This window comes from Arachis ipaensis, chromosome B4 (genome assembly GCF_059453495.1).
Source record: "Arachis ipaensis isolate K30076 ecotype BB chromosome B4, ASM5945349v1, whole genome shotgun sequence".
NCBI classification, from domain to species: Eukaryota; Viridiplantae; Streptophyta; class Magnoliopsida; order Fabales; family Fabaceae; genus Arachis; species Arachis ipaensis.
The window spans coordinates 131416435-131444221 of NC_142439.1; the positions used below are offsets into that span (position 1 = coordinate 131416435).

Sequence of the window (27787 nt, forward strand, 5' to 3'; positions counted from 1 at the left end):
AACCTTTGTCTGAGTTTGGCTTTCAGTGTCATAACCTCTGTAAGCAACCTCTGTCTTACAGGTGCGACCATCTCCTGGAGTGGCCAATGTATCTCTGGAAAGCGAATCTCAATGGGCTCACCACCATATCTTTAATTATCTCATTTTCTTTTTATTTATTCTTTCTTTCTTTTCTTTCTTATCATTTCACAATATAATTTATCTTCACATTATTCCCTCGCATTTTCCTAAGTGTCTTATAAAAAAAAATTATAAAGTACTTTAATTAAGTCTGCATTCTCTAAAATTTTTAAGATAATTCTGTTTGCTCTTCTCTAACATATAATAATAATAATAATAATAATAATAATAATAGTAATAATAGTAATAATAACAATAGTAATAATAGTAATAATAATATTTATAAAAATTAATTTAAATTTCTCTATTAAAATAGTTTTTAATAGATAATTCAAGCTAATAAAATAAGTCATAATTAAATTAAACTTTAATAATCATAAAATTCTATTTAATTATTTTTGTTAAAACTAGTCTTTTTTAAAAACAAAATCTGAATATAATATAATAACTCATAAACAACTAATTATTTAATTTTAAAATTAGGGTCTTACAATTTAAATTAATTATTTGACTTCTATTATGAAATATCTAATGTCTTTTAACCAAAATTTGAATAAATAATTTAAGAAATTGAGACAGTCTTTTATTTTTATCAATTTAGACATTATTAAAAAAATGAGTAATTTTATTTAAAAAAAATTGTAACTCTTCTTTAACATTTTCGTTAAATTTATGATTAAAATATTAATAATGAATACAATGAATTTTCAAAGTAATATTTAAGAAATTTTAGTAGAATATTTTAATTGTCAACAAATTTTAATAATTAAATCAGTATTTAAATTTTTATTTATTAGATAAATTAATTCTTATATTTAATTATTCGTCTATATAAAAGAGTTAATCTAAAAATTTTAAAAAAATTTAAAAACTATTATATCTTTATCAAAGAATGATTCGTCTACATTTTTACGAGCGAGATTGAAAATATTACTTAATTCTACATTAGTTTATGAATATTTCAATAGATAAAATAATTTGTCCCAAAATTTAAAATTTGCCATACTTAAACATGGATTGATCACTTATCCAATTTGATTTTTGAGTAAATCAACAAAAATACACTCAAATTATTTTATTATTGATAAAAATATTTTTAAATTTTTTTATTAACTAAAATATTTTCAAATAATTTAAAAAATAACAAAAATATTCCGCTTTGATAAAAAATTTAGTCATTTTTAATTGCGATTTAATATTTTTATTATATTTTTAAATAATTTAAAAATATTTTATCAATAACAAAATTTAAAAATATTTTTAAGAACGGCAAGATAATTCAATTATATTTTTTTGGTTTATCCTTGATTTTTTAAATCCTAATTATTTTTAAAATTTTATTTCAATTAGTACAAAACACAATGGTCTTCTTTCTTACTCTTCTACTCCTCTTTCTCTCGACTGCGTTTTCGAATATTCCATCAAAGCCAAAAAAAAAAAAAAAAACATAAATCAGAGAAGAAAGAAAGAAAGAAAGAAAGAAAGGAGGAGAGAGAACACAGGAGCAGTGTGGCCATGGCGGATCAGCAGAGTTTGCCAGAAGGAACGGTGCAGAACATTCTAGAACAAGAAACTCTCAAATGGGTCTTCGTTGGTGGCAAAGGTGGCGTTGGCAAAACCACATGTAGCTCAATACTCTCGATTCTTCTCGCCACTGTTCGCGACTCTGTTCTCATAATCTCCACCGACCCAGCTCACAATCTCAGCGATGCTTTTCAACAGCGATTCACAAAGACTCCAACTTTGGTCAATGGCTTCACCAATCTCTATGCTATGGTACCGATTAGAGCTTCCCAATTTTAGTGCTTTATGCCTTATTCGTGTGTGGTTTTCCTTTTTCGGACTCGATTATCATGCTGTTGGGTCAAATTTCTGAAATTGAGTCGAAGCTGAATGAATCAATGGCCCTGGGAATGGGGACTTGTGTGAAGAGAATTTGCAACTTGCAAGAGGAGTTGCTTATGCTCCCTGAATTGAGATCTGTAGAAGAAAGCTTGTTGGTTTTGATTGTTTATCCAAGCAAAACACATACTTTATGTATTGTTTGTTGCTGCTGCTGTTATTTTCTATTTTGGAACTGGTGGTTTTGTGGATTTATAGTGGTTGTGCCTTTTATAGGTGTGTATGAGATATGCAATGTTCGCAATGTTCATGCTTTTTAGGTTGTTGCAGTGGTTTTCCTGTTTAGTAAAGGATTCAATTTTCACGCTTTATTGTTCAGAGAGAGATTGGTGATATAAGAAGAACATGTGAAGCTTAGTTTTGTGTATGATCTATTGTGTAGCCATGTTGTTACTTGTTAGGTTAGGTATTAATAGTTTTTTGTATGAGTGTAGAAAAGTAAAGCCTTTTTTTTTGGGGTATAGCTATGATGATTCTGTTATCATCGATGAGTCAATTATTTATCTGAATGATTAACTATTTCTCTTTTACTAATTCAGGTTACATGATTTGTCTCTCTTGGACCTTTTATTAATTACTGAGTGCTTCACACTTGAATCATTGTTTGTTTGAGTTTTTTTTGTTATCCAAAATGATCTTATTTTTATTTCATTCATCTTGGTGTTAGTTTTATCTTAATTGTTTTCCATTGTAGGAAGTGGATCCCACTGTTGAGCATGAGGATGTGGGCACTTCTGAAGGGATGGACGGTCTGGTCTCGGAGCTAGCAGGTGCAATACCTGGGATTGATGAGGCGATGAGCTTTGCTGAGATGTTGAAGTAAGAATGATGTCATCTTTTTTTATTTAACTACGAAAATATGACCTGATATTATGTCTACTATCGAATTATTATGATTGATATTTTTGATGTCATGTGTGTAATGTTTACGACGGTAGAATCAATTAGTTGGTAACCCATATATGAGGATTGGAGTCCTTCAAATGCCAAACAGAAAGAATAGAAGTATGGAGGATTACATTTTCTCATCAATTTCATGGGACATTTATGAATATACAAATTACAATAGTGAATGTATTTATTGCCAAGCTTAGAATGTTGAATCTTGACACTTGATTTGTATTGACATTTCTGATATTTGGCAAAAGAAAAGTCCAATCTCTTGAATGCATACTTGATTCATCTAGAAGTTTGTTAAATACGTGTGGTGCTCCTAGTATTTTTTTATTCTGATTTAAACATCCCTTATTAACTCAATTCAACTGTTTCTTTACTCTTCACTGTGGATTGATCTATCTTAATCGATATAGATTGGTGCAGACAATGGATTATTCCATAATAGTTTTTGATACTGCTCCAACTGGCCATACACTCCGACTCTTGCAATTCCCATCAATTTTAGAGAAAGGTCTTGGAAAAATGATGTCCTTGAAAAATAAATTTGGTGGTTTATTTAACCAGGTATGATTAAGGTTTATGAATTCCTTTTATTGCCTTGACTACTAAACAATTTGTGAAAAGTTCAATATTCTGGACCCTTAAATATGTATATTCCATGCAGATTTAACTACGAGTCTGTGACTATTCTATTTCCCAACACCAAACTATTTGGATTATATGTTCAGAGTTTGCATGCCTTCACCAGTCATGGAATAATTCGAATTTTGTTCTTTCATCACAGATGACTCGCATGTTTGGAATGGATGATGATTTTAATGAAGATGCAGTTCTTGGGAAGCTTGAAGGAATGAAGGACGTGATCGAACAAGTTAATAAGCAATTCAAAGATCCGGTAAGATTTTATCCCCTCATGTGGAAGGGTGTTTGAACTTATGACCTCCAGGTCACGATGCAACAATTTTACTATTGCACCGAGGCTCGGCCTCGTATCTCCATTTATGTAAAATTGAATCGTTAATGCATAAAATTTTAACCAGTTGAACTGTTGAAGGCTTTCCAATCACCATATCTGCTTATTTTCCTTGATCACAGGACATGACAACTTTTGTCTGCGTTTGTATTCCGGAGTTCCTTTCATTATATGAAACAGAGAGATTGGTTCAGGAACTTACAAAGTTCGAGATTGACTCACACAACATCGTTATTAACCAAGTAATCTTTGAAGACGAAGGTAGTGTGTTCCCATGTCTTTGATATCTCATTATGTCTACTTTTAATTTCTCTGTCTTGCATTATGAATTTATTAGTATTCTTGCCGCTTTTTATATGTTTGTAGTTGTTGAATCCAAGTTACTTAAAGCGAGAATGAAAATGCAACAAAAGTATATTGATCAATTTTACATGTTATATGACGACTTTAACATTACCAAGCTGCCATTGCTCCCAGAAGAGGTTAGTTCTCATGTCCTTGAGTTAATAACTAGGATTTTGTGAAGGAAAAAGTAAAAACATTAAAGACAATAATATCCTATTTTCTAATTCTGTCTTCTTTTTGCCTTCTTGTTCGCAAAATCTAAAAAATAGAAAATATTGAGAACGAAAACGAAAACAAAAGTGGACCTAAAATTTTGCTTTTGAATTCAGCTGACTTTTGTGAACTTTTAGTAATCTTTGATCAACTATGGGATCTTTATAGGTTACTGGGGTTGAAGCTCTAAAAGGATTTTCAAGACATTTTTTGACACCTTACCAACCATCATCTAATAGAGATCAAGTAGAATGGTTAGAGAGAAGAGTATCAGAATTGAAGGATCAGTTACAAGAGGCTGAGGAAGAATTGAGTACACTCAAAAAGGGGAAGCAAAAGGTTTGATGACCTCTTTTCATCAATAGTTATCATTGTTAGCTTTTTTGGTTTTCAAGTTTATAAACATAGATGAAGCTTTCATATTAAGTCGATTCATTTAGTTGAATAATGTTGCTTCCTTGTATCTTCCAAAGTCATGGTAGTGCTGTTTATTTGTGTGTTGGATTCTTTTGGTAAGAAATTATTAGCTAGGCAAAGTCATACCATAGCATGTTTTTTGCACTCAAATTGTTATTGACTTCATTAAATTAATTTCAATGATAACTGCACTTCTATTATTGATATTCCAACCCTATGCATGTCAAATAAGGATTTACATGTATGCTATAGACTCTACTTAAAAATTACTCATCTCTCTTAGAAGACATTACTAGAAACACTTTGGTTATCAACTACTAAGAGAAATTAGGTGAACACTTACATGCAGTTACTGTCTTCGTGTGAAGTTCATAGTTGAGAACCATTAGATGATAATTTAGGCAAACTTGTCAAATCATCTAACGATTCTCAAATATCAACTTCATATGGAGACAACTAAATACGAGTTTTCACCGAGAAGTTGTTGCATATTTTTGAAGCATTGTTATTTTATTGCTTTTTTTTCTTTTTCTTTTTATAACCAAAGACATTCAAGAGAGGGGTTGAGAGTTCAATGGATAGTCTCAAACTCAAATGAAATGCAGGATAACCTAAGGTCCAAATTGCTAATTGTTTTGTATTCATATAAGATGTATATGATTATTCATTTTGATAATAATTTACGATATATAAATTTGGAGAATTTATTTGGCGAAGAATAGAATTTGGTGCAAGGTGAAGTTTCTCACTAAATCTGTAGAGAAAATAGGCATGTTCATGATCCTTTTTCGTTTTTCACTCTTCTTTGAAAGGTATAATGCACCATAGCATTATTCATAGATTTGTAACTTAATTGGTTATATCTTTTTTTACTTTTCGAAAAATGCGTATATTATTGAGTCCAAAATTAGGGCTAATCAACGGTTAGTTCGACTCGGATTTGGATTATTATGATATCAGAAACGAATAAAATCTGAAATCTCACCAATAAGATAAAAAGAAAAATAATATTTTAGAAAAAACAAAATTTGCCATAAGAGAGGAAATTCTCTTTATATATGTAATAGAAATATATAATAGATTTCATGATATTTACTGAATGATCTTTATCAATGACAGCAGAACATGCCAAAAGCCAAGGGATAACTTCCATAAGCTCATTTAGTGAGTATAAGTTTTTGGCAATCGGTCCCTTGCTCTTCACAATAACATCAGGACTATGTTTTGATAACTATACTTTGTCATAATCACTTCTAACATAAACATTTCAAATAAATCCCATTAACACTAACTCAACTTTATTATTAAAACAAAATTTCAAGCGGCTGCTTTATTAGTGCCTTTTACTATACTGGCTTTGAACTAAAAACAATGAGAAACTCAACAATCATCCAACAAATGAAATAGTTAGAACAAACTAATTTTGCAGCATTTTCATAGCCATAGAAGGTTTAGCCTAAATCAGCACTAATTTAAAACCTGCCTATGCTATACGAGGATGCCACCTTTACAAATAAAATTCCAGGCAAGAATTCCCTTTTCCCAAGTAACAAGGAACAAGAATTTTGCCGAATTATAAACCTCCCGATATCAATTTGCCTGGGCTTGTTTCATGGGAGTATTATTCGTTCCAAGGTCCTTGCGTAGCACTTCATCTGGTTGCAAGCTATCTGAAGTTGCACCGTCTTGTTTCTTGGGAGTAGTTTTCTTGGGAGTATCAGTTATCCCAAGTTCCTTGCGCTGCACTTCATCTGGTTCCAAGGTATCTGGAATGGCACCAAATATCCTTCGCGAAATTTCATTCCCGGAAGCCACATGATGAACAAACGCTGATGCGTCCTCCATCCTCTCCTGCAGACTCATTGTGGCAGACATATAGTTTGAAGTAGTTCTTGACAGTTTTCTCTCCAAGGGCTTGTCAATTTCAGCAGTCTTAAGAAAACGTTCGGTGGCAGCCTCCCAAGAAAGGTCATGTATATGAGCGTCAGTGAGTTGAGCAGGCTCGGAGGCCAGTGCCTTATGTATGAGTTTAACAAATTCATTGCCATCGTTGAATGTCCAACAGTTTGGAAACTGCTTGAAAAAGTCGTTTGAGGTGTGGTTGGCACACACAACGATTTTTCCCATTGCTAAAGCTTCAGCTGTGGTTGTGCAAACCACATCTGTTGTGCTTGGATTTATAAACAATTTGTAACTGCAACAAAGAAAAAAAAATGTTGATATACACATGTTCTTAATAAAGGAAGCTCAACTATGAAGTGACATGAGATTGCAAAAATATTGCAGTTCTGTATTTTATTTTGATGAATCAATTATAACATATTATGACACACATTTGCATCTCACTAAGGGTGTTCTTGTGAGTTTTGATTTTGGAAGGAAATGAAGGGAAGAGAAGTGCTTGAAGTGGAAAGCTCAATCTGTTTTATACCTCAAATCCTTCCCTTCCCTCCCTTTTTTCAAAATCAAACTCACAATAGCGTGTGGCGATAAGTCATGATGATGAAAAGTAACCCCTATGAAAAGCTGAATTAATACGAAATTCTCTCCCAACTCCATCGCCTAAATCTCATAGAGTAAATTTTTTGAATTCATTAATTTCCAACTAAATAATAACAATTAATATATAAATTTGATAAAAATCCAACTGAGCAATGAATATCACATCAGACTTCCATTTTTTTCTTTTTCCAAAATACACACCACAATACATCATGTTATCAATAAGCAAAACCTTCTATCGTAGATCATCTCAACTAAAATGAAGCCAAAACATAAGGCGAGTAAATCAGTAGGGAACTTACTCATGAAATTCAGGGTCAGCGTGATCACGCGCCGGGTGAACTCTAACTGGAAGTTCCAACTTTTCGGCAGCTTTTTTAACTTCACCGGAGTCCTCTCCACTGCCAACTAAGTCAACCTCAAGCCCAGCTAATTCCTTTTGATGAACACGAAGAAGTTTTAACAGCTCCTTGTAGCCTTTGCTCCATATCATCTTCCCAATAAAGTATGCACCTTTGGTAAAGGCCTTCTCTCCATTCTTTTGTTGTTCCCTCTTTTTCTTGCCGATGGCAATGAATTTTGGATTAACTCCATGTACATTACAAATGACGGAGTCAGAGTAATCCTGGGTGGCACCTGATAGTCTAATTACCTGAAATTATATAGCTAATTAACTCCAAGAAAACAAGCATGCAATGCTTGCAAGTGTAAACCTTTTTTCTTTATGTAAGGCCTTGAGGATATAATAAATTACCTTGTGACAGTATATACCAACAACCCAGTTGTTTAGATATTTCAGCAGAAATGCTTGCACAGTTCCATTCTTCTCTCGCTTCACATATTCCAGATAATTTGTGTGAATAATTCCTACAACTAGCCTGAATTTAGTCTTCCATCTTTTCCCATGGTGATACCATGTCAGGTGCTCGGGCTCCTCAAGAACAGCAATATCTGCCTCTTCATCTGGGACAATTTCTGAAATATCTCCCACGGGAAGAATGCTCCTTTTATCTCTCGAAAACTACATTATAAATGAATCATGCATTAGCAACTACTTACTAAATCATAAATTAGCAACACTATACAGCAATAAGACATCGTGATAGCTGGTTACAAAAGCAAATAGGAACAGAAATGGAAGAATTCTAAACAGTGATAGATGGTTACAATCTATGGATCGGATGACTTGAGAGACAAACATATTGGTACGAAAATATCAGTGATGAAAGATCGCATATCCCCATTTAAAACATCCTTTATAAACCATTTAAAGAGAAAAAAAGCATATATTTTCATGATGGCCAACAGCTTCTGATCTCCAAATTGCACATCTGCATGTCATTTATGTTGATTTTGTGTGTTAACTTGCAATTATCCCTATTAAAGGGAAATAGTAAAAACAATGAGAGGAATCATCACCTTTGCTGGATAAAACTCTATGTTAAACTTTGGCACAAAATCGATTCTCTCTTCGAGCCATTTACGGATATATTGCTCTTGCTCCGAGGGTGAAGCATATGTAATCTTGTTGGGGTATACTAATCCTTGATCTTTCAAAGATAGCCAAGGGATCCCCAAAACTACATCTCTTTTCCCATCTTTGGCAAAATATGCAGCGCGAAACAAAGGGTTCACAGCTGTTCCTGTTAGCCATGGAAGGCTGGCAGTGGTGAAAATTGCAATATGCTGTTTCTTTTCCATCTGATTTTCAGGTTCAAAAGCAAAATCTCATCCTACCTCAGAAAAATCACTTTAATTGCTTTAACTGTCATAGAGAACAAACATTAGCCTGCATTTATGTCTTAAACCATAGATTATAATAAAAATTAATTAATACTCATCAGTAATTTTTTATCTGCTTTTTCATTTCTATTGAAAAAAAAATTGATCAGTGACCACTAATAAAGAAACCATTAAAAAAAGTCAGACCAAAAAGAGAATCAGAAAAAATCAGGACTCATTTCAAAACCAAAACACACCTAATTGGCACTCACAGATACCAGTTTTGGCCCCTTGTTGTTTTTCCAATCTCGATTACCCAAAAAATTCAGACTTTACATATAGATATAGAAACAATTGAAGAAAAATGGAATAATCTTGATGGCGTAAAAAGTAAGAGACTGTTCATAAGGGAAAATGTACCTTGAAGAAATCAACAAGAAAGGGAGAATGAAAGTGTTGTGGTGAAGGAAGGGACTTGAAGCTAGCGAGAGAAATTCGTGGAAAATCAATGGCGGAGTAGAGAGAGAGAATGTTGAAAACGCAAAGGAGGAAAGAGAATATGCTCGATGTGTATCGAAACGGTGACGTATGGCCTAGTCAGCTTTTCGAACCGTTAAACGGTTTTCTACCAATTACAATTTTACATCTAGTCCCCACAAATTATTAAAAGAAAACAAAATAATGGGTTAACCGACCTAGTGTAGTAATCACTACCCAAAAAAAGAAAGAAAAAAGAGAAAGAAAAGAAAAAAGAAAAACTAGTGTAATAACATTTTTTTTAAAAAAACAAGAGTAAAGTATATATTTTTTATTTTTTTAAAGATTGATAAAAATTTTAAAAATACATATAAGTTTTATTTTGTTCTTAAATTTTTAAAAAAATTTAAGAATAATCTAATAATAATGCATGAAAATTATGCTTAATTTGTTTATATTAAAGGTTGTTCTTATGAAATTGTTATTGAATTGGTCTTAAATTTTTTGAAAAAATTAACTATTAGAAGTATATTTGATACAAATAAAAATTTTTTAGAACAAAATTAAAACAAAATAAAACTTAGGAGTATTTTTAAAATTTTTATCAAATTTTAAAGACAAAAAATATATTTTACAAACATGTTTATCTAACTTCTTTTTATTATTAATTTAACACATTACTAAAAATAATTAACCTTAAAATTTATTATTTAAAAAAATTTAAATACATAAATATAACTGAATGATTATATAAATTTTTTTATATTATTAGTATACTAAAATTAAATTCATCTGAATATATAGTATAAATTTTAAATAATTAATTTTGTTGTATAAATTGTATTGTTCTAGATATAAAACTCTAAAAATATCTAGGTAATTTTAAACTGTATTTAATATGTTTTTAAAATTTTATTTTTATATAACTAAAACTATATTGTATTAATTAAAAATGTTATTATTTTATGTATTAAAAAAATATATAAAATATATTTATGATATACTCATAGACAATAAAACATAACTTATCTTTTAATTTCTAGATGATACGGTAAAAATTATTCGATAGTCGATATTAATATAAAGTCAAAGATAAGTTCTTTAAGTAATCCATTCTTTTTATATATAGCTTAGGAAAAAAAATTATAATTTTCACATTAAAAAAATAAAAAATATTATTTATATACTAAAATTAATTTATTTTTAATATATATTTTATATTAATAACTTACTTTAGTTCCTGATTTTAATTTGAGTGTACATCGTTAAGAAACATATATTTGTGTCCAAATTTGGTTGGCACGTGTTCCTTAGCTGCCAACTCTAAGCCTAAGCTCCTTACATCGTTCTTGTTTCTGGAAACTCCACTTCACTTTGAGTTGAACGTTTGGTGCTCTTTTCCCCCAACTCCAAGGTAAAGTTCTCACCTTTCTCATCATATTCATACCCCCATTTCACTTTACTTGAAGAATTCGTAGTAATCTTTTCTTTTTTTTTCTTTATAATTACTATATAGCTGTTTGGTAAAGAAGGAAACTTGATACCAACTTCAATTCGTGCTTCTGAGACAAGTGACAACTCGTTCCATGCTGTTTGTGTTTATTTCATTTTTCTAATCGCCCCCTCCCTCCCCTTTTTCTTACTTAGTTATGTGAAGATGGTTTTGTTGTTTGATTTAGCTATTGCATTTTGTTGTCATTTTTTGTCTTGAATGATAATAGTGTGGGAAAGATGTCAAGTTATTTTCAATTTTTTTTAGATGTGTAAATACATTTAAAAAAGAAGAATTACTGGTAAGCTTCTTGGAAACTAGTGCTATGAGTTTTCTGTATTCTTTATAATGCAATTCAATTCAGTTCAGCTAAGTCAGTGTGATCATATGCTGCATAAACCCTTACACCTCTCTACTGAAGCAACTGCAAGAACAGTAAAAGATTAGGTCCTAAGAAAGAAAACTAACCCTCAATGATACTTGTTCGGCATAAGTGTCTCTGTAACTAGGAGATTACTGATCAGAAAAAATGCAAAAGAAAAAACTCAACTATGTGTGTATGTGCGCGAATGCTCGCCATGTCTCTATGTAGAAAACTTTGGAAGTTTGTATGTCAAAATGTTCTGTGTGTGTACTTCTTGAACGAGGAGAAAAGATTTTATAGTACTTTTGGACCTAATCTTTTGCTATATGTGACCCTTTATTGTTTAATAGTGGATCATCATTGGAAGAGATGTTGATGGGTCATGCAGATGGCCTCCCAGAACTGAGGTCACAAAAAGATCAGATACTTGCAGAACCTATGTCCGAATCAGGTGATGATGATAAAGGGCAAGAAGATTATTTGGAACAGATACTGTATTCGGCATCCTTCGAAGAACTCGCAAGCAATAGCCTTAAATATGATACGGTCATATGGCTATCTATATCATTGCTCCTGGCTTTGGCTTGGGGTGTTGGCCTTATTATGTTGCTTTACCTGCCAATCAGGCGGTATGTGCTTCGGAAGGATTTGTCCTCTCGTAGATTATACATCACTCCTACCGAAATAGTTTACAAGGTATGCATTAATAGTGTTGTATGATCATGAGTTTGTAATACGGGAAATGAAATGAGAAATGATAGGTGACTATTTTTCTCAACCTTTGTTTGTAAGGTGTCAAGGCCTTCATATATACCCTTCTGGGGGACGGTGACGATTGAGAGGCATATACCTCTTTCTCTGGTGATCGATATTATTATTGAACAAGGTACTCATGCAGACCTTATTTACCAAATCATTTCCTTGCCATGCTTTGTTTAAATTACGAACCTTTATCACCTTATTACGTGTCAACAGTTTCACTGTAGACATGATACATGATAGGATCCAATGGTGTCGTTTGATCCATATAGCTGACCCTACCTAGTTGGATAAGGTTTTGTTGTTGTTTGTTGTTGTTGCTGTTGTATTATCACCTTATAAGTTGTGTGTTAGGATGTTTTATATCATTCAAATTAAGAGAAGTAACAATTGTGTTTAAAATGGACAAAGTCCTAGCTTTGATCTTCTTGTTGAAACCTCATCTACTTGATGTTCAATATGCACTCCAACAATTTTCTTCCCCGTTCTTTTACAAGGTTGCCTGCAGTCTATATATGGAATCCGTACTTTCCGTGTCGAAAGTATTGCACGTGGAAAAGCAGCACTTGTAGATGAACTACAGATTCAAGGAATTTCTGATCCTGATATTTTCAGAAAGGTGACACAAAATATGATCCCATACATACAATTTCTTTTTTAACAGTAGTGGTTTTTTCCACTTTATAACACTAAAAGGGGGGGATCATGAAGGACTGGAATTGATCTGCAGGTTATTGTAACAGAAGCATCAAAGAGTTTGCGAGATGTACGGAGGAAGTTGACTGCTCCGAGCACAAATGTGGAAAACATGGATCATATGCCTGCAGCAACTGAGGGATCAGTTGTTATGAGATCACCATCAAAAAGTTGGAAGGTATAATATAACAGCCATTTTTTCTGAAAATGTTGCAGCATATAGTTCTAAGAGCTCTACAATGCTTGAATTTTTCTCATATAAAACACTATCATACTCTCATCTGCAGACACCGGGTGTGGCCTATTCCGCTCTAGACCGCAGATCACCCGGAGGATTGCTGCTTAATAAACTTGAAGAAGTCAACAAATCAGTAAAGGTCTGTTTTCCCTTCTCTTAATATAGCATGGATTCTATCTATTAAAGAATTTATATTTATTTGTTCTGTTTGAAAAATTCTCTTTACTTACTGATTTCTGTGATTATTTGTGACCAGAGACTTGAGATGCTTATTGAGAATTCACATGTTCCTCCCACCAGTAGCTGAAGTAAGGAACCATAGCTCAATAGTGTAAGAAAAGAATTGAAGTGAGTTTCAAAATTAGTAGTACTATTACACCATATTTGTAACTATGTAGAATGGAAATGAATGTCTGTTATTATGTTAATGGCTGAGAATGTTCTGTAGATGTTTAGAATCTCTAATTGTAAATGGAGAATTGTTTTTTTCCCATAAGTTTTCTCTATTTTCCTTCAATTCTTTTAACTGTATATCTTCCATATCATATTCTGCCCAGAGGCTCTATTGGTCTTCTATTCATTATGATTAAAAAAAAATTGTTAGGGTAAATTAGACTAACTTTTCTTGAGGTCAAGTGATATTCATGTTTGATGTATGGTTTGTTCATTTAGTTTTGCCAATATTTTCTTTGAGCATGCATGGCGTTTGAATGCTGAGAATGAAGAGAGAATATTGTGAGTTTTGCTTCTACGAATATCTAAGGATTAAAAAAAATTTCTATGTATTTTGTGAAAAAGATTTTAAATATTTATTCATGTATTAACATATCAACAAAATAGTTTGATTTAATGATTTATTATGTTAAAAATTTTGCAAATATAAATATATGGTCGGTAATTTTGTATGGTCTTTACAAGTGTTGATTAGTTTTATCTTTTTGGGATAACTATTTTAGGGTCAAATAATTCTAATATAATCTTTTATAGATTTTTTTTTTTTTTTACAAAAGAAAATTTTTTTATTCATAAAAAATAGTCAAATGATACTTATAGATCGTATAAAAAACATTAGTTTTTAGTAAAAAAAAAAAAAGATAAAAACATAGACAAGCTTATCAAAATTATATAAAGTCATAAAACCATAGTAGATATTTTATCTCAGAATCTTAACACTTGGATCATCACCAATTCATTCAGCTTCTTTCAAATTTGCATGTTACTTGTCAAACCATACTTGTGCAGCTAAAATGAACCACAAACCATGTATGTGTATGTACTGTGTACGAAACTAATTTGTGGTTAGAATTAAATGTCAAATCTTTTCCATTTAGTTTTTGTTTCTTTGCAAACATTAATATATCTCATGTATGTTTATATCAACAACTAGCATGCTTCTCTTTATCATAATAAAACGCAGTTGAAAATAAAGAGAATGGCTTCTCTTGCAACCCTTTATGGCTTCCATCATGGTTCTCTTCTAAGAACTCAGTTCCTAGGCCAAGATCATAACCTCACACACTACCCTCTAAAGCACCCTTCATATCATCACAACAAACCAAGTTTTGAACCTCATGCCAAGTTCAACATAGTTGAGATCATGGGAGGGAGAGGGATATGCAATGGAGAAAAAGGTCTTCAACAAGAGCTTGAAAGGCAAGTGGTTGAAAGCCGGCAACAAGCGCAACCGCGGCTGCAACCGGATAGTGGTGGCGAAGAGGAGGAGGAGGAGGAAGAGAACTTTGAGGTATCAGAAGATGCTTTTGAGAAGGAAATGATGGGGCTAACTGGTGGGTTTCCTGGTGGTGAGAAAGGGTTGCAGAAGTTCATTGAAGAAAATCCACCTTCCAAATCCAAACATGGAACTCTTCTTGCCTTGTCACGTTGAGTAGAATCCAAATTCATCAATGGAGTCATAGGTTTTCAGTTCTCTTTCTGTAAATCCTCTTTCTTTTGTTTGAGTTATATGGTATTTGTACTATGATTTTTGACAAACTTGAATGTTTGTGTTACTCTTTAATAATTCATTCTTAGAAAAAATGCAGAACTTAATATCAATATTATCAATATCATCTTAGTAATTCTCCTTCAATTTGAAATTTCAAAAATGTTGCAAGATAAATATGATCCAATGTTGTTGTTCTCACTTCTCAATTTTTTTTATGACCTGCTCTTCTCTGTGTTCTTGAATCAATTGAAGAACTTCATTTTTCATGGTCTAGTCTTGTGTTTCAATCCTATGCTTGTTCATTGCTTCCAACTAAAATTAATTCTTAATAACATGAATTGGGATTTGAGAATATTTAAGTTGATAATTTTTTTTGTCAGAATTATAAGAAAATATCAAACAGATATTAAAGAGAGAATGTGTCTGTCATCTTCAGAATATGTGCTTGATAAGAAGCAGCAAAACAAAAATGCCTCAGCATTCCTATTGGAAACTAGATTTTCTTCTGGCTAGAAAACATTCTCTGAGCATAACAAAATTATTGTATCCTATTCCTATGGAGACACTATTTACTTTGTTATATATCATTAAATTTTAATGTAGTCCACATTCTTACACACAGTTTTTTTTTTTAATTTAATTTTAGATTTTATTTGTGTTAAGAAAAGACATAGCATAATGTTTAACTTATAATGTTCAAATAAATGAGAAAATAACCTTTATTTTTCTTCCCCCAATAGTCACGTTTCCGTGTAATGTTTGTTCTTAGTATATGTGCGAATGAAAATGGACCACAGCTTCATTGTCCTGATTTGGAAACTTAATTTCATTGACACTATTCAACTTGGCCATATTCAGTTAATCTTAATCACCACAAAATGTAACACATGTCCCAAGTTCCTTTTGTCTGTATTTTTGTGTATTGATTCTTCAAGCCTAGGGTTATCCACTTATCCTCTTCCAAGGTGGACTCTAAGTACAACTATAATTTGTTCAATTTTTTATAATTAAAATTGATTAAAGTTATAATTTTTAATTTAGATATTTTTTGTTCTGTTTACTTAATTGTAATACTTCCGATTATACAACATGAAAATTTTTTTATTCGATTGAAATTATAAAAAAAAAATTAATATTGTATTGTTACAAGTTGCACTTATTCTTTAACTTTTTTGAAACTCTTATTTTCCTTATAATAACTAATTACAATCGTATTGCACGTACACCAATAATTATAATAAATGATAAATGATATAAAAATTAACTAAAATTTACATAGTCTACTATATTAAGTCCTAGATATTCACTTCACCCCTAAACTGGAAACAAATAATCAAAGCTTTGTCTTGTATTGGCACTCTTGGTGGCCAACTGTCCTATTAGAAAGATTCACAGCAAAATCACAAGTTGTGGAAGAAACCACATGAACTTTGATAAATCCTAAGATGCTAACTTTACCTGACATTCTCACGAAAGTGCTGAGGGGCAATGAACCAGATATGACATCTGAGTAAACCTGAGAATTCGAAAGCAACCGGTCCGCCATGATAGTGAGTGTGAGGTTGAATCCTTTGGTTTCATCAGAAGAAATCTCTCCAGCAGGTATAGGGACTTCACCCACCTGTTGCCCTCTGTAATTGAGCTGAGCAGAGCTATCTGAGTACTTGAATCCCACCTTGTTTGGGTTCTTCACTGAGACATCCACGTCGAGTGTCACGTTCAAATCGACACTTAGTCGAGCGATATCTAAGCTCACCTTCAAGTCCTGTAGCCTTAGTGAGTCAACTGTGTTGACAGGATGCTTGGCTTTGAAGACTGTCATTGCTAGTATCACTATTAGCAAGACGATTGCTATCACAACACCTGTTACCACCAAGCACACTTTTCGCCCTCTACCGGAATTTACCTTCATTATGCTTTTCTCTTCCTCGCCAATCTACAATGGCAAGCAAAATGTGTTGGTTTCAGTTAACATAAATGCAATGCGACTCGCACCATTCTTTTATGTAACAGACACGCCAGTGCTTGTCAAGCCATCATTTTTTTTTTTATCAATATGAATACAGTTAACTCGGAGTAATAAACAAGTTAGATATCTTCAAATGGTGAGAAGACTATTTAAAAGTAGCATGGGATAAAAATAAATGAAAACCCTGCATAATTTGTTTAATAAGTGCTGTAGTTGAAAATTGCATACATGATGATAAGAAGTTGCTTTATGGACATTATGGGTAGTTAAATTGAGGCATAGAATTGGAAAGAAAGAATTTGGAAACCAAAAATCCAAAACACTCCAATCCCCTTTTTTGTTAACTAGTGAATTAAAATGCACTAGCATACATGTTGATCCACTTTTTATTTATTAAATTTGTGAAATAATACAAATATGAAATTAGTCAAGATGATAAATATTTTAAGATTTATGGATATATATATAGGAGGTATAAAAGAAGATATGGATGTAGAGAAGAAGATGATGACTATGATAGATGATGGATGTAAATGTATAAACGCTGAAGGGAAACATACTAGCTTACAGGTATTAAGTTGTTTTATCCAATAACATGTTTAATTAGTAAAAGCCGGTCTGGTAAATTTTTTACTTTTGGAAAGTAGTTTATTAAAGCTACTTTTGAAAGATAGTCTTTTAAAACTTGTAATACCTATATTTGATAAATCAAACTAAAAAGTAAAAATGACATACAATAAGTACCAAAGAACAACAATTGTCTTTCATAAAATGTTTAAAAAAAAAAAAAAAAAACATAATAATATTAATATAAAAAAAATTGGATATCTGTTAATATATAAAGTTACAATAGACTTTCTAATTTTGAGAAGTACAATGAAAAACACCTCTTTAAGTGCATCGCTAACCTTTAAAAACGGCAAGGGCAAGCACGCGATCTTCTTAATTACCAAACAAATGATGAGGTGCACCTCTCTAAAAAATCCTTTACCAAATCAAGTCTAAATCTAATAAAACTGCGCAAGTTAATCATTTTTGTTTTATATTAGTAAACCAGAAAAGCAATGATACAAAAAGACACAATGATGTACTAGCATGGAGAACTTCAAAATTGACTTAATTTGTTGTCTTGCTATACATGCTGGATCTTAATTAACTCTAGTCTCTAAGCAATAAGCATGTCACCACCCTAAAATGAAATTCTTAGTTTCTAATTTACCAATTTGAGTTTGCCCTAATATCTTCTTTTCCTCCACAATCCATATCCATTACAATCCACTTCTCAAGGTAGATGCATAGATCCAAGTAGTGAATACACTCACCATGAAGAAAAATAGATAAGCTTAATTTTCTTTTTATTTTTTTCACACGAAGAAGACCCTTTAATTTCTTCCACGTCTCATATTTCAGAAGGAAAAGAAAAAGATTCTGATAGATTTAATAGAGAATGTGAGTACGTGGAGGTGTACAGGGGATTACAAGAAGAAATTTCATTCACTAATTGTACAAAACAAATTTCAGTCAGATTCAGATAGATTTGGATGTGTAACAGTTCAATGAATCAAAATTCAAATCTCAGTCGAATTAATAATTTCTGAAATTGATTCAGATGTGAGAGAATAGAGTAGCCAACCTGGATCTTTGGAAGGGAGGACTGCGGCGGCGGTGGATTCCTCAGCTGAGTGGTGGAACGTTCAAATTGGTAACCGTCCCAGCATAGATCATGCTACCGTTACTCTCTGATTGGGGAAGAACAAAACAAAACAAAAAAATGGAAAATAAGGAGTTTCGATATGGTTATTCAATTAAAGATTTCATTTAAGAATCCAAAGGATGGAGATGGAAGTAAAACTTATTATATTATTTTTTCAAGCCATTAATTCATAGTTGAGACTACGACTTTGGATTTAGTTATATGTACTTGTCCGCATAACAAAATTAATTTCATTGACACATGCTAAACACAAGTTAATTAAATGAAAAAGATGCCACAAAATAATTATTATATTTTTTTTATAAACAAAATAAATATTATATTATTTTAGAACAGATTGTATTCTGCCACTAAATATATTGAGGTAATATATTCTGGTGCCAATTTATAAACATTTTCTTTTTCAACTATTTTGTAAGAGAGGCACTACTTATATAAAAGTAACAAAAATAATTTTTTTAAAGTTATTTATTTGACTACAGTACAAAAATATACTCTAAAAAACGTAGATTAATACTAAAAATATAAATTATAAATAAAATTTAAAATTTTAAAAAATAATTATATTAGTGATTCTAATTAATATTAATTCAAATAATACTAAATTTCTTAAATTTATATAAAATAAATTTTTTAAATTTTAATTTTTAACATAAATTTTATTTAAAGAATTCAAAAATAAATAAGAATTATTAGACTAAAAACAGAATAATTAGCAATAAGAATTAATAAATTAAAATATAGATCTTCAAAAATAAGAGAAAAATATTAAAAGAATTATAACAATTGTAAATAAAAACTAAACTTGTAAAAAAGTATTAAATTTGCAAAACGAGAAAAAGTATCAAAATGATAATAAAATAAAAGTAGAAAAATAATATTATAAAATTTATAGAAAATAATAAAAAAAACAATCTTATAATAAAATTTTGTTAAAAATTTAAATTTTAAACAAATTAAAAAATCAATATTAGAATCAAAGTAACATAGATCTTAAAAATATAACAATACTTTTTAATAAAAATAAAACTTTTAATATATACCACGTGTCAAAAAATTAATACATGATAATTTATTCAATGAACGAGATCAAACGTCTTTATCTAAATTTTTGTCTTTTTTAAAAAAATATTATTTAGTCAATCATACATAAATTAATATTGAATGAATATTCATATAAAAATTTGTCAATAATTCTAATATTTTATTTTATATTTTTTAGTAATTATTAGGGTTAAGTACTAAAATCGTCCCTAAGGTAAGGGGTGAAAATCAAATTCGTCCTCGACCTTTTTTTGCTATTAAAATCATCCCGAACGCTTAGAAACACTTTAAAATCATCCTCAAGTGCATTAAAAAAATTTTAATTACAATTTTGCCCCCTGAGCCCTTTGACGCTTCGTGTTTTATTCCCGCGAAAGGGCTTCATTCTCTGAGTAACGTTACACAAGGGAAAACTGATCCTTCACCTTCAATGATGCCCTAACAGAGTGAGGGCTGGCCTGAGGAGTAGTGTCACTGCGTTTGCATTGCGTGGAAAAGAGTGGGAGAGGAGCTCGTTCTCGTGGCAGTCATCTCAAACCAGGTACGTGTGCAGCATTTGTTTCGATTTTTTGGAGCTTGAACTTAATAATGTGTCAAGGGTATTTGTTGGTTTACAAATGGGAGTTGGGTGTGATTTTTGTTTGTAGGTTTTAGGTGATGGAAACCTTTAACCTGACTGTTTACCATGGTGGTAGATTTGGATATGACAATGGTACATTGGAGTATATAGGGGAGAAAAGACAGTGATCGAAGATGTTGATATGGATTGCTGGTCTGTTTTTGAGGCATATGCTGAGGTGGGACAGTTTGGGTACACAAAAGAAAAGATTTCAGCTTTCTGGTATAAGGACCTAAGTTCTGAATGGTTAGAGAAGGATTTGAAGTTATTTAAGGGAGACAGAGATGCCATTGAGATGTGTAAAATAGCAGGGAAGAGGGGTCATATTGAGCTCTACGTGGTCCATAAGGTTGAGGATGCTGAAGAATTTCCTGAAGTAGGGTTTCTTGATGTTGGAGGCCCAAGGAACAGGGTCAGGAGGCAGAGAGGGGCAATGATGAAGAGGTACATAATCAGAATCAGTTGGTGATTTTTCAGGGTGAACAGGGTCAGGAGGTGGAAAGGGACAATGCGGACAAGGTTAACGAGGGAGATAAATTGAACCCGGAGGAGCATGTTAAATCGAATAGTGACGATGATAGTGATGATTGGGATTTCATTCCATCTGATGGTGAGGTTGACAGTGCAGATGATGTGATGTTTACAGACAGTGAAGAGGAGTACGATGATGAGAGCGGATTTGATGAAGTAAGAGGTGAGACGGATGGTGATCGGGTTGATAAAGGAAAAGGGGTTGCAGGAGGTGATTTCAGTGATGAGGAAGGGTTCAATAGTGATGAAGTTGATGTGGACTATGAAGTGGGTGGTGGTTCAGATAAAGAGGATAGCGAGGATGATGATAACAATGAAGCTAGTCGATATCCGATCTAAATTTGCTGTTGTAGGAAGTGGCAGCTTAGTGGTATTCCTTGCACACATGCCATAAGCTGCATCAATTTTAAGGGCCTTGACATAGATGCATTTGTTGATGACTGCTACAAGAAGCCTGCATATGTCAAGTGCTATGATTCAGTGATTAATCCTCTAAATGGCCCAGATTTGTGGGAGAAAACCAACTTTAATGATGTCATGCCCCCTCCTTATCAAGAGCCTAGCCACAGACCAGTCAAGAAGAGGAAGAGAGGACCAGATGAGGCTCCGGACAACAGCCAGTCCCACTTGTCTAGGAGGGGACAAATCCAGAGGTGCTCAAACTGTGGTGAATTCGGACACAAGAGGGGAGGATGCAAGAAGCCATCCCTGGATGTGTGTGTGTACATCATGTATGTTAGGGTTACAATTTTATTTTTTCATCAACTGCATTTTTTAATGTGTTTCAGGCCCAACAACCTAGGCAAGCTGCTAGCAAGAGAACCAGAGGAGGGAGGAAGCCTTCATCTAGTAGACCCATAACCAGTTCTAAGACTTCATCACAGCCTGACATGCAATCTGCAAGTGGAGGTATGAGGAGGTCCACCAGGTCTAGAGCATCATCTTAGCCACCACCTCTTCTCAACCCAACTCAACCCATTCCAGGTCCAAGCCCACATCATCCTCAACTAGGCCCAACAGTCCACCAGCAGGTACTCTCCACCGAAGGCCCAAGAGAAAGCCCACCAGAAGCCTTACACAGCAACCACCAGCACCAAAAGAGAAGGGTGCAGCCAGCTCCAGCCAACCAGCCAGGGCTGTCTCCTTCAGTCACAGAATTTCACTTCATGTATCTCCAAGAAAGCTGAGGCTCATGGCTAAACTTCTACCAAGACTTTGGGGAAAACTTTAGACTATTGTGAAAATTTGAGTTTTATGCTGTTATTAATGTACTGTTGATTGAATAGACACAATGTTTGTGACACTTTTTTTGGTTTGTTTGAAAACTACACAACATGGTTTATGATTCATCTTTCTTAGTGAACAACAGAGTTGCTCTAGATTTCTGGATGTCCTAGAATCCAGCTTTTATTGTTGTTTCCTTAAGCCTAAAGACTATATTTTGTTCTGTGTCCATGTAATGGAATTGATGGTGACTGAAGTATCCACCTTTTGGTGTTATTTTCCTATGCTTATTAATGAATTACACATAGTTGTGTTCTGCCTAATTTATTCTGGTTCTATTTAATGAATTTCCACCTTTTAGTTGATATACTGTAAACTTGATTAACAGAACTCTTCAGTCACAATTTCTAGGCTAACAGATAAATTTTTCTTTCCAATTAATTGTCAAATTACAAGGACATCATTTCACTCACAAAATTAATCACCAAAACCCTAAACCAACCCTAGATGTTCATTCAAGACCCAGTACAACTCAATTTACATAACTCAGACCCAATCAAATAAATGCAAACTGAACCCTAAACTCTCCCCTAATTTCATCAACCATACTTCAATGGCATCACACAAGCTACCCCCTCCCTCTGATTGAACCAAATCTGCGACCAGAAGCAAAATAAAACAACCCATCCAAGAATCCCTAACACTGCAGCAACCTTGAACTTCCACTCAATGTCCCTCACTTTTGCTTTCAGGGTCGCAACTTTCCTCTTCATCCTTGCAACATGAGGATCCTCACTCTCTGCTTCTGGGTCTGTCCATTGGAAGAAATCACACTCCTCTTGGATCTGCAGCAACCCACCAGAGTCAGAGCCCAGAACAAATAATACATTGCCATCACCCACCTACAGAAACTTAAAACCCTAACTTCATAGTAGACACACCCCCAAAATCGTCGCCCAGGATTGTTCTTCGTTCCCGAAATTCTAAGCACGGGTCTCTCCCCATGTCCACACACAAGTTCCCTCTTCTGCGCAGACGACCGACTCCGACACGACCGTGAGCTCTCGGCAGCCATGGCTCCACTCACCTTCAAAAGCCTTAACTCCTGCTCTGCTTCGTTGGTTAGAGATGACTGCTCTGATTTAATCCCAACCCTCCCCAAACCAATAGTTTATAAAAATAAATAAATAAACAAATAAATTAACTTTATTCATTAAAAGCTCCAACGGACAATAACGACTAAAAGGGCAAAAGTGTCCAAAAATTTTGTTTTAAGAAGGGGAGGATGATTTTAAAGTGTTTCTAAGCGTTCGGGAGGATTTTAATAACCAAAAAAAGGACGGGGACGAATTTGATTTTCGCCCCAGACCTTAGGAACGATTTTCGTACTTAACCCTAATTATTATTATTACGATTCTTTCTTATATTTCATTGAGTCAATCATCACTAATCAATAATTTGATAATTTTAATCATTATCATTATATTATTTTACAACTGAATTACATTCTAGCGCCAAACATATTGACATAATGCATTCTGATGCTAGTTTACATACGTTTTTCTTAACCATTTTTAAAAAAAGTATCATGATCAATCATACAAATTAATATTTAATAATTTTTTATGTTAAATTTTTTAATAATTCTAATATTTTATTTTATATATTTTTAATAATTATTATAAATTTTTTATATTTCAATGAGTAAATCATCAATAATCAATAATCATTATATTATTTTACAATGGGTTATATTCTGGCACTAAGTATACTGACGTGACATATTCTGGTATCAATTTATATGTGTTTTTCTTTTCAACCAAAAATGCTATTTGTACACTAAAATCAGTTACTAATATATTTGTGTATATATATGTGTGGTTAATTTTTTTTCAAAGTATATTTGTATTCCAACATATATTTTATACTGGTGATTGACTTTGATAACTGATTTTAATATATACGTAGCATAATCCTTTTAAAAATATATTATGTAATTAATCATACATAAATTAATATTTAATGATGATTTATATTAAAATTTATTAATAATTATAATATTTTACTTCATATTTTTTTGTAATTATTATTATAATAATTTTTCTTATATTTTAATAATTCAATAATCAATAACTCAATAATTTTAATTATTATTATTATATTATTTTATAACGGGTTATATTCTGACGTCAAACATGCTGACATAGCACATTTTGGTGTCAGTTTATATACTTTGTTCTTCTTATCGATTTTTTTAAGTATTATGTAATCAATCGTACATAAATTAATATTTAATAATTATTTATGTTGAGATTTGTCAATAATTTTAATTTGTATTTCATGTCTTTTTAGTAATTATTATTATGATTCTTTCTTATATTTTAGTGAGTCAATTATCAATAATTAATAATTTAATAATTTAAATTATTATAATTATATTATTCTACAATTGATTACATTCTGATGCCAAACATGCTAACATATATATCTTTTCTTCTTAACTATTTTTTAAGGAAGTATTATGTAATCAAGCATACATAACTTAGTATTTAATGATTATTTATGTTGAGATTTGTTGATACAAAAATTAATGGAAGAAGAATGAAAGACTAAGAAAACACGGATGAACAAATGAATGATAAGAAATGATAAAAAAAAAAAAGATAGAACGAAAAACGAATAAATAAGAAAAGAGGGATGAAATTGGAAAAAATAAAAAAAGATACGGTGGAAGAATTTGGATTCTCTAAATTTTAAATTTGTACTCTAGAGGGTAAAGTGTGATCTTCTATTTTTAAATGGTTTTTATCTCATATTTATTCTTGGTCTCACCTATAAAATAAATGGTGGGAGATCACACTTTACTCTTTAAAGTGAAATTCAAACTTTAGAGAATCCAAATCCCCGCGAAAACACAGATAAATAAAAAGGTTTTTTTTTATTATACCTTTAAGGTAGTGTTTGTTTTGAGATACTGAGACAGAGACTGGGGGACTGAGACTCAGTATCATGTTTGTTGGTTCAGAGACTGATACTAAAATTTCTATCTCTGTCCCTAAAATTTCAGTATTTCAGTACCTCCAAAAAGTAGGGACATAGGGGACTAAAATTTTTAGAAATGGAGACTGAAACTTTAATAACATTTTATACCTAAAATATCATCATTTCAATTAATTAATTTTAATTTTACCCTTTGTACAAATTAAATTAGAGTTTCATTCTTATTTCAATTTCTATCTCCCACTTTGCACCAAACAGAATACTGAAATTTATTTCAATACCTGTCTCTTATTCTCTATCTCTCAATCTCAGTCTTTCCGTCTCTGTCTCTCCACCAAAAGCTACCTAAGAAACCTATTCTTAGCAACCTAGGTCATCGGAAGTCGGAAGGGTTTTTCCTATTAGACCTTGAAAGAATCTGTCCTTGACAATCTATAGATCAGAAGGCTGAAAATTGAAAGACCTAACACTAAAGAATTACCTTATGTTGGATCCTTCAAATTTTTTCATGCAACAAACAAAGCAAATTACTCACCTCAATTGAATAGACATTGAAAAATGTGTATAAAACAACTACAAAAATTTATTCATACAAAATTATGTAAATTGTCTCATAAAAATTAAAAAGTATTTAAATAGACCTTTAAGGCTTTAACAAATTAGCCTAAAAATAGGCCAAATCTTCTTAGATATGAATCTAAAATTAAAAGATACGATAACCAATTTAAATTAAAAGAACCTAAAATAACTAATTTAAATTAGGTTTGATCTTATTAGATTATATCAGATTTGATTTAAATTTAAAAACCTATAAACACTACTAAGCAAATCAAAACAAAATCAAATCTTTTAACAACCCTAACAACAAATCAAAACTAAATAAAACCTACATATATTCGAAAATAATTGCTAAATTTATGTCTTCTACTAGACTTGAACTTGCTGTCTTGACTTAGTTTAATGTGTCATATGAGTTGCCGTCATTTTAGCATCACTGTTTTTGAAACAAACTCTTGATCTTCTTGATGTCCAAAACCGGCATGGTATAATTCTTTTGATATTCAGATCTTTGTACGTGACAAGATTACCATTCTTTCTTTTAGTTTTAAATTGATAAAAATATCCTTTTGAACACTTATCATTTTTCAATAATTCTAATATTCTATTTTATGTTTTTTTAGTAATTATTATTATAATTCTTTCTTTTATATATCAGCGAGTGAATAATCAATAATCAATAAACATTATATATTATTATATATAATGTACTGGTGAATGTAATTTCTACATAATAAAAGCCTTTTGAGGGTTTGTATAATAAAATTCTAGATTATCACTTAATGAAAGATTTTGGATGCACTTGTTTTCCATTCTTGAAACCATATAATCGAGTGAAGTTTGAATGTTTGATTATAAGTCTGAGAAGTGTATTTTTTTAGGGATATGATAGTCAGCATGCTACAAATGCATGAGTAAAACTGACAAAATTTATCTCTCTAGACAATTTTTGATGAGAAAGAGTTTCCTTACACTACTTTGTTTACATCCCCTTATGATAGTCATACTGATAGTCCTTTTGCTTCTAATAACAATTCTTCTATTAGTCCTGTTTTTACATTTCAGTGTCCACAGCAACACTCTACTCCAGTCACATCTCATGATTCGCAACCATCCTCTACAGATATTCCTAATGATACATCCTTTGCCACTACTATCCATAGTGATTCCTCCTCTGTATCAACTATTTCACAATCTGATTTAATGCATCAAAAAAATCTAATTTTTATTACTGGGATTGAAATCTACCAACCATTTTCTACTGATAATAATCCTATATCATTTAATACTGCTCAAGAATTTTCTGCTACTCTAAATGTTCATAATATGGTTACAAGATCGAAAGCAAAACAAATTTTTGAAAGAAATTTTGATAGAGAAATGTATTATATGGATGAAAAAGTGCATACATATCTTCTATTAAATATAGATGATGTAAATTTCATAGAGTTTGAACTGATATTTAAGAAGTTAGGGTATGTTAGCTATAAAAAAATGTACTGGTATGATACTAGTGCACCTAATTGAAACCTGAATTTCATATTCTTAAAGCGATAAAGAGATTAATGAAACGTGTGATAAAAAGCTGCATAATACAGAGACTAATTTACTTTTAATTTATTTTGATCATCCTGTGAATAAGTCACAGGTTTTAGAAGAAGGTAAAAAAGAAGATTTAGTTGAGGAAAGTGATTCTTCTTTTGATGACGGGTATGAGAGTGTGGAGGATGAGGCATATAAACCTCCCTAACTCGGATTTGAGTCTGATAGTAAGTAGTGATAGCAGTATTGAGATAGTTAATGCAAAAAATAAGGCTGTAAGGAATACGGGTGTGAAGAGGTCTAAAAAAGAGTCATCGAAGAATGGTGGTGGGACTCCTAGAAAGAAGTCTAATGTGCAATATGTGGGTGCTGATGGGTAGAAATGTTTGGGTTTTTTATTTAAATAAATAAAATAAATGCATTAGTTACTGAAATAAATAATTTTAAAAATATTTACTGTTTCTCATATCTTGTTTACAGTGTAAACGAGATGATATTGTATGTATCTCGTTTACAGTGTGTTG

At 31.8% G+C, this 27787-nt stretch overlaps 5 protein-coding genes across 7 annotated transcripts; 3 read left to right on the forward strand and 2 right to left on the reverse strand.

Annotated features, from left to right (window-relative positions):
- Positions 1 to 1499: 1499 nt before the first annotated feature.
- On the forward strand, positions 1500 to 5071 carry LOC107634958 (P-loop containing nucleoside triphosphate hydrolases superfamily protein). Its single transcript, XM_016338296.2, has 7 exons — positions 1500 to 1896; positions 2717 to 2841; positions 3333 to 3483; positions 3704 to 3814; positions 4015 to 4153; positions 4259 to 4374; positions 4619 to 5071. The coding sequence occupies exons 1-7, from the start codon at positions 1636 to 1638 to the stop codon at positions 4793 to 4795; spliced, it is 1080 nt and encodes a 359-aa protein (XP_016193782.1). The 5' UTR covers positions 1500 to 1635; the 3' UTR covers positions 4796 to 5071.
- Positions 5072 to 6148: 1077 nt separating this feature from the next.
- On the reverse strand, positions 6149 to 9686 carry DGD2 (digalactosyl diacylglycerol deficient 2). The gene is made up of 5 exons (XM_016338297.3): positions 9512 to 9686; positions 8789 to 9134; positions 8124 to 8390; positions 7672 to 8021; positions 6149 to 7061 (listed from the first exon to the last, which is right to left on the reverse strand). The coding sequence occupies exons 2-5, from the start codon at positions 9068 to 9070 to the stop codon at positions 6458 to 6460; spliced, it is 1503 nt and encodes a 500-aa protein (XP_016193783.1). The 5' UTR covers positions 9071 to 9134; positions 9512 to 9686; the 3' UTR covers positions 6149 to 6457.
- A 1178-nt stretch (positions 9687 to 10864) lies between these two features.
- On the forward strand, positions 10865 to 13613 carry LOC107634960 (uncharacterized). 2 transcript variants are annotated; one of them, XM_021121727.2, is made up of 8 exons: positions 10906 to 10982; positions 11085 to 11139; positions 11775 to 12120; positions 12217 to 12310; positions 12681 to 12802; positions 12914 to 13057; positions 13167 to 13256; positions 13374 to 13613. In XM_021121727.2, the coding sequence occupies exons 3-8, from the start codon at positions 11794 to 11796 to the stop codon at positions 13422 to 13424; spliced, it is 828 nt and encodes a 275-aa protein (XP_020977386.1). In that variant the 5' UTR covers positions 10906 to 10982; positions 11085 to 11139; positions 11775 to 11793; the 3' UTR covers positions 13425 to 13613. The 2 variants fall into 2 exon arrangements, with proteins under 2 accessions (XP_016193785.1, XP_020977386.1); XM_016338299.3 differs by lacking the exon at positions 11085 to 11139 and having other exon boundaries at positions 10865 to 10982.
- An 857-nt stretch (positions 13614 to 14470) lies between these two features.
- Positions 14471 to 15191, forward strand: LOC107638035 (NAD(P)H-quinone oxidoreductase subunit S, chloroplastic). Its single transcript, XM_016341233.3, has one exon. The coding sequence runs from the start codon at positions 14550 to 14552 to the stop codon at positions 15000 to 15002; it is 453 nt and encodes a 150-aa protein (XP_016196719.1). The 5' UTR covers positions 14471 to 14549; the 3' UTR covers positions 15003 to 15191.
- A 1027-nt stretch (positions 15192 to 16218) lies between these two features.
- On the reverse strand, positions 16219 to 18804 carry LOC107638037 (late embryogenesis abundant protein At1g64065). 2 transcript variants are annotated; one of them, XM_016341234.3, is made up of 2 exons: positions 18665 to 18804; positions 16219 to 16998 (listed from the first exon to the last, which is right to left on the reverse strand). In XM_016341234.3, exon 2 carries the CDS (start codon positions 16972 to 16974, stop codon positions 16396 to 16398), a length of 579 nt encoding a protein of 192 aa, XP_016196720.1. In that variant the 5' UTR covers positions 16975 to 16998; positions 18665 to 18804; the 3' UTR covers positions 16219 to 16395. The 2 variants fall into 2 exon arrangements, with proteins under 2 accessions (XP_016196720.1, XP_020977387.1); XM_021121728.2 differs by lacking the exon at positions 18665 to 18804 and adding an exon at positions 17940 to 18050.
- Between the last annotated feature and the right edge of the window lie 8983 nt (positions 18805 to 27787).